This window comes from Macrobrachium nipponense, chromosome 5, assembly GCF_015104395.2.
Source record: "Macrobrachium nipponense isolate FS-2020 chromosome 5, ASM1510439v2, whole genome shotgun sequence".
Classification (NCBI taxonomy): domain Eukaryota; kingdom Metazoa; phylum Arthropoda; class Malacostraca; order Decapoda; family Palaemonidae; genus Macrobrachium; species Macrobrachium nipponense.
Genome location: NC_061107.1, coordinates 107,001,502 through 107,009,001, shown reverse-complemented (window position 1 = coordinate 107,009,001; position 7,500 = coordinate 107,001,502). Strand labels below are relative to the sequence as shown.

Below are 7,500 nucleotides of genomic sequence, written 5' to 3'. Positions count from 1 at the left end.
GATCAATGCCTATATTTTGTTTCATATTTATTCAGCCCAGAAGTTCCAGGGATATCAACATTTTTAGACGGCCTTCCTTGTTTCCCGTGTTTACCTTCCTTGGGACAGATGCAAATTGCAGTAGATGTGCCATTTTCTTCTGCTTTGTCACGCTTGTGTTATGAGTATGCTGGTCCGTCTCCCGAGGGGATATTGCCCCTTTAGGAAAAGAGGGCCCAGATACTTTTCTTAGTATTTTTCTTTTGTTATCGAAGGTAATTTGAAAACATTTGTATTGAAAATAATATTTTTATGCATCTTTCTTTTTATCTTTTACACATTATCTGGGAGCTTAGTAATTTTTTAGTCTTTCAGAATTTGTGTTTCGGGATGTTCAAGACTTGAGGGTTCATGTTGCAGATAAGTTTTTTTGCTAGGATTTGGCTGTCTAGCATACGAGTTTTTCTTTTGCTTTAACCTATTTGGATCTATTGGTGTCCTTACCTTTCAGAATAAGATAAATTATTCAGTCTGTGTTTGAGGTTTCTAAGCTGCTGCTCTGAGTCATCATCAGTCTCTACAGTGAGTAGTGATATCTCTTCATAAAAAGGAGTTTTCTTTTAACTTGAAACATTCATTATGGGGAATAAATTGGATCTAAACAAAAAGAAATCGGCCTTGTACCATTAACCCCTTCGCCACTGGCCTGCTGCATTGCTGCCAATGCTTGCATACCGCATGAGACCCCCTGTCGACCGCGAGTATCAATCGTTACTTGCTCCCACTAAATTTTATGTTATTCATATTTTTCCTTCATATTCTTATGTGAAAACATTGTGTGTACGGATATCAATGAATATTTTTTACCCCATTGTCAAAAAATTACAAAAAATATAGTAAGAATATCGGAAAAAATAGGAATATTTAGTGGAAAAAGTAATTGCAGAAGTAGGAACTGTTATAAAGTAGTAGAAATAGTAGTAAAGTAATAGAAATAAAGTAGCAGAAAAAGTAGTAAAGTAGTAGTAAAATACTGAAACAGTTATTCCTAGGTTTCATACAGAAACCGCGTATACATCAATGAATGTTTAGGCAGCTGGTAATAATAATAATAAAACAGTAATAATAATAATAATGATAATAAAAGCAACAGCATCTCGTGACTAATACGTATATACATATGGGGCAGTTTATTCACCCCCATTATCATCAGCAAGCTATAAAAACACATCTCATCATGAGTAACAGGCCTCTATAGAAGTCCTTTCACCTTACGCTTTCCTGTTGAATGAAAGTACTACTCTGCCCGAGCATTCATCCATTCACACAATTTGTCAATTACATCACCACAAAAAAGGAGAAAAAAATGCATCACGTAAGCAGGAATCCCATTGCCACCCTCCGTGAATCAGGGGGGGCTGGGTCTGGGCGCAAGTCACAAGAAGGATCAGTTATGAACTGCCAGCCTTCATCGACAAGAGGTTCAATGTCTTCCAGACACTCGTTGTCACTGTTAACCTCTAAGAAATTATCACTATAATCATCATCTGATAGATTTGGCAGGTACTGAGACCCTGACTCCGAAACACTATCATCTGACATGATACTGAAAAAAAAAAAACATAAAAGAACTGCAATCAAAAGGGAAAAAGGTTTAGAATTCAAATCTACATGGTTTACGGACAAAATCGTAATCATCCTTCTCAGATAATAGCCTGAGGCGCACTGGTATATGTTGGCCAGCACCCCTCCTAATAACCCATATGAAAATGACGTCACAACGTCCATCGGACGCTCATTGGTTAGAATGAATTGTGGGTGGAGTTCAGCACCTCTCTCGTACACAATACTGCGTCTGGAAACCATCCAAGCTAAAGAAAACGCTTAGCTTTTCGAGGAGGGATGAAAGACATACACGCGTACGTCCTGGTCTTTTATTACTGTACCGTAAAAGACGTACATGTGTACGTCCCAGTGCTGAAGGGGTTAAATGCAGTAATCAGAGGAAGGCGAGAGTTTGATGTACTATGTCAGACTGTCATTCTGTTACAAAAAAGTTGCAATTTACCCCTAATTTAGCTTAGCGTTATCAAATGATGTTCCTACTTTTTATATATAAGAGTTTAGGGTATTTCTGAGCTTTATCAGTGTGTCACCAGCCTGGAAAGAGAGAGAAAGTGTTACTCTGTTGAAGGCAGTGTGATATGCAGTGCAAGCAACAGAGATGTGAAGTTGACTCTTAATATGTTAATTAAGGAAATATATCCACTGGATCAGTTTCAGCTAAACTTGGGTTACAGATTTTTTATATAAGTAATGATTATGAGTATGTTGAATTATTTATGAAAATTACTTTGTTTATATACGAAACAAACCTTTGGTCTTAACATCATGGAGTGTTTTGCCTCACCAACGAAGCTTTATTTGAGATCTCGCACAAAACAAAGGAAATGCCCTGGAGTTACTGGGTATCCTTGTTTGAGATTTTTAACTTTGGTGTCTATGGTTCCTCACCTAACATGCAGTAGGTGCAGAGAAAATGTATGTCCAATTACTAATCCATGTTCAATTTGTCGTAGGTTGGTGGAACAATGCAAAAAGTTTATGAAGAGGGTCAGTACTGGAGAAAGGAGGTGCCGCCATCTTTGGATGACCAAGCATCTTCAGCTTTGTTTGTTCCAACTTTGCATGTTGCTGTTCCTTATGTTTCGTCACCTGTTTTTGATGCTTCCTATACACCCTTCAGTTTCTTTTAATGATAGTTTTTGGAAGCATCAGGAGGGATTTTGTGCAATTTTGTACCTAATTACAGGCAGTCCTCGGTTATTGGCGGGGGTGTGCTGATGAGCGAAAACTGCCATTAACTGAAGCTCAGTGATTTAAGGCACTTATGGTGCTGATAACAGATTATCAGGAAGCACCCTTATGGCACCGAAAGTTGTCGATTTTATGGTGCTAGGCAAGCCCCATAAAACTGGATTGCCTATAACCAAGTCCACCGATAACTGGGGACTGCCTTTATGCTCTTCCCTTTGCCGCAGGGAGAGGGGGAGCTGATATCACTGTCTTTGTTGCATGTTTCAGCCCCAATACACACAGGATGGAGGGGATTAGACGACATTAGGCCTATCAGGGGTTCCAACCTTGCTTGGGTTGCTGTCTTACTATATGACATCACGCTTCTTGCTGGCTCATCTGTCTATGGGTGTCCCTCCTCCCTCTGTCTTGCAGTTTATGGGGGTGAATGCTACGATAGCTGTAGCAGCGCACGATTCCAACGTCACAGAATTTGGGAATTTGCTTTTGCTGTGGATGCAGCCCTGAACCTTTATTTGCTTAAGAAGAGTAGAAAGCCTTTCAAGAGTACTGCTGATCCACAGTAAAAAAAAAAAAAATAATGTTAAGATTACTAGTAACTCGGTCATGGCTGATCATTTGAATGTTCTGCTAGTGTGTACAAAGATGAAGACATCTCAGTTAATTCCAATGTCAGACATCTCGCTTAATTCCAAGTGCCATAATACTATACCAAACAAATGACTGAATAGGAAAATAAAAAAAAATAATACAAGAATTAATAAAAATTAAATAGAGTTGATTGAAAATAAGCACACTGGTCTTAATGAATTCCACTTAGAGTGATTACTGGGAGATTTAACCAACCTTTTAGACATTTTACTGTATATGATAAAAAGTAGAGGGTTAGATTAATGCTATATCTGATATCCAGATCCAAAAGGCAGTTAATAAATTACCCCATGAAATATAGCAAAAGTAAAGATGATGTAGATTGGATGGAGACTGACTAAACAATAGAAAACCAATCAAGTTATCATAATATGTCTTCTGGTTGGCAAGTCACAAATGATGTCCTTAAAGGTTGGTGCTTGGTCATTTGCTTTTTATTGCTTACATAAATTGTCTGGACTTGGTCTAGTTAGCACAACAAGAAAGTTTGATGTTGAGACAAAAAATTTGCTGACAAGGAGAAAATAGGTGAATGGCCAGTAAAATTGTAGTTCATAAATACATAATTTTCATGTATGAACTACTTGGTTAGGAAATCAGTTCTCATCAGATGTGTGATTATCCCTAGTGACTTGCAACTCTCTAAAAAATATACAGAAATTGAAAAGAAAAACTAAAAAGTACTATGATGCATTAAACATCAGTTTACCACGAACATTGAACATCAATTTACCATACAGCTGCATAGGCAACTTCTTTCTCATTTTGATTGAAACACTTGTGGCACATGTATTAACCTTGCTCACATTTGTAAAAGCTGATGGGTGTGCTTTCTTCTTGTAATTCAGTATATATAGTTAACTTTTAATTGAAATTATTGTAATAGCTTCTTATAATCTTTGATCCTTAAATTATCATGTTACACATTTTACAAAATCCAAGTGAAAGAAAACTAAGAAATTGATTATGGAAAAAGGATGGTTTGCCTAGCTAGAAATATTTATTTTTCTGTTGTATGAATGCAGATATAGATTTTTAAGGAAAATGATTAAGATAATTTTATTTTTCATTATGTATCATGCCATTTGTTTCTTTGTTTCAGCAACAAATTGGTGACACTACCACCTGAAATTGGCTCTCTGGTAAATCTCGAAACCTTGGGATTATCAGAAAATTCCTTAACGTCGTTGCCGGATACATTGGCCAATCTGGAAAAATTGCGAGTTCTTGATCTTCGCCATAACAAGCTCAATGAAATTCCTGAAGTAGTTTACAAATTAACTTCCCTCACTATACTTTTTCTCAGGTTCAATAGAATCAGGGTTGTTGGTGAAGACATCAAGAACCTAACAGTAAGTAATTGTTAATTTTGTATTATATATAGTAAGAATAAGCTCATTAGTAGAGTGAAGAAATATAACTTTTGTATTTGTCTAGGCTTTTCATTCAATAAAAGTTTGGTTCTTTTTAGACATTGTTTTTGTTGAGTGAGTTAAGCTTACTTAAACATGATAGTTTTCTACCTGTTTCTGAGGGTTACTCTTTTTTTCATTTGACTAAAATTTGTTCACCTTATACAGTTTTTCCATTTTAAGTAGTATCTTAACAGGATGCAGCTCTTAAGTGAAGACAATACTCAATGCCACTTTCACATATAGACTCCAAATTTTGTACGAGTATTATGTTTAGAAGCTTCCACATGATTGGTGGCAGCACTATTGCAAGGCTCCTCCTCTCAGGTCCCCCTCCCCCCATCTATCCATCCCTTTCTAGCTTTTCCTCTCTATCCTTCCCAGCTCGATAGCATTAATAAATCTCCCTCCTAACATTCTGTATTGTGTGTATTTGTTTAAGCTGTCTAATATCCTCCATTCTTATTTCATGACCTAACCAGCCCTTAACACACTGATCCATCCTTTTGCCTAAGGTAAACCTTTTACCACATTAGCTATATACATTATTCTTTTTTAAAGGGTTCTTGTTTTTCCTTTATTGTATTTACCATCAAAATCCACCTTTCACTTCCATAACAAAGAGTTGGCTCAGCAGGCCGTTATACATTCCATCCTTGGCATCCCTATACACTCCAAGTTTCTTCACAATATTTTGCTCATATCCTTTTAATTTCATTTTTCAAGTACTACTATGTGATTCACCTCTTCTTGCATTGTACAGTTTACAAAAATATTTCTGTAAGTACCAATATGGTACTCGTCCGCTGTCTGTATGTACATTTGCTTCACTTGTAGGTTTCCACTTGTATTCAATACCTTACTCATGATTGCCTACTTTTATTTTCATGTTTCTCTTCTCTGCAAACAATCAAACTCTTATTAGAGTGTAGTTTCTTTTTTTTTTTTTTTTTTGCTGTGCTTGGACAGCTCTCTCCCTGACTAACTTGTATAAATAGCCATTAAATTATTAAACAACCACAGACATAGTGCCCACCTTTGTCTCGGCCTCAATTTTACGCTGAGCCAATCATTCTCACCTACAAACCTAATACAGTAATACCTTAAGATAAGAGTTTAATTCGTTCTGTAACCGAGCTCGTAAGTCAATCTACTCGTATGTCAAATAAATTTAGCCTATTTGAAATAACTGAAATAGCTTTAATCCGTTCCAGCCCTGTGTAACATCCCCAAACCATCCTAAATTTTGAAAAAAAGTTTTTTAATTTAGAAACACACATATACTTTATCAGTGCATAACAAAATATATGAAGTAAAAGAAAAGGTGTTATTTAGTACTATATTCTTACCTTGGAGACAGACGAGTGCGGCTAATGGAGGTGAATGGCGGAGGAGGGAGGGAGGGAGAGAGGAAGGGATGCGGGCACTGTAGACACATAAACTAAAACTGCACTTTCTTAACACAATGTGAACTAAAACTGCATTTTCTTCACTTTAAATAAGACTAAAACTGCACTTTCCCTACTTGAAATGAAACCCCAAAAAATTGATTGTAAAAATAATGCACTTCTTCTTCAAGTCAGCGTACATATATAATACTCGCCTTTTTGCATATTAGTCTTCATCACTGTATCTCCTGCCAGTTCCTCCTCTTTCACCCACACCAGCAGAAGCTTCTCCATTTCTTCATGGATATTTGTCCTTAATTGGGACAGAATTGTAGTTCCTTTTGCTGGTGTTGCACTTTCGATGGCATCCTTATGATTAAGGATGGTACAAATTGTAGATGTAGTGCTGTTGTACAGCCTTGCCAGTTCAATCACTTGTACACCATGCCCATGTTTTTCTATTATTTCTTGCTTTACTTCTATCGACATCATTCTCTTCTTCTCACCACTGTCCTTTATACTCACTTTCTTTGGCCCCATGATGGCACACATAGAAGTTCAGTAATAAATGCAAAAAACGAGTACAGTGCACAAGATCCAACTTGATTTAGCTGGTAACATGAGAATGAACAAGATGCTGGTTGTGCTGATGCTGGACCCATGCATGCCAACTAGTGGCAGTCTCCCGAAACACTTGTATCTCGGACAAATATATGTACCGAGTTGCAGCTCGTATCTAAAAAAATTTGTATGTTGGGCTGCTCGTATCTCAAGATATTGCTGTATACAATCTTCACTTAAATCACAAGTAATGTTATTTTCAGCAAATTATTTTGAACCCCTCCACATTGCCTTTCTTTCAATTGCCATAAGCTTCCTTTAGGTCCATGTAAGCCATATGCAGCTATTTTGAACTCGCTTATTAAATTCTAACCAAAAGTTAACAGACGCTGACCCACACACCGTTATGTTCAAAATCCAAATTTTTTTCAATGTCAGTCTGGCTATCATCTGTCTGAGCTGTAACTAAAAGTTACTAACAGACAATAATCCATCCACAGACCTTATGTATTAAACCCACAATAATTTCCATGTCATTCTTTATTGTATTTCTAACGTCACTTATAATCCTGCCATGCTCCTCCTCCTCAGGTATACTAGCAAGTTTATGCACTTATAATTCTTACATTCACCTGTTATCTGTTTCTTGTTATAAAGGAACAGTTATGCATCTTGCATTCATTCAGAAGTGT

The 7,500-nt window shown here is 36.8% G+C and overlaps 1 protein-coding gene across 1 annotated transcript in view; it reads left to right on the top strand.

The window, feature by feature from the left end:
- The window catches only part of LOC135215885 (leucine-rich repeat protein soc-2 homolog), a 90,027-nt gene that overhangs the window by 27,135 nt on the left and 55,392 nt on the right, over positions 1-7,500 (top strand). Inside the window, exon 4 of the mRNA XM_064250839.1 lies at positions 4,550-4,799. Coding sequence (XP_064106909.1) covers positions 4,550-4,799 — 250 coding nt within the window. The remainder of the gene's footprint in view (positions 1-4,549; positions 4,800-7,500) is intronic.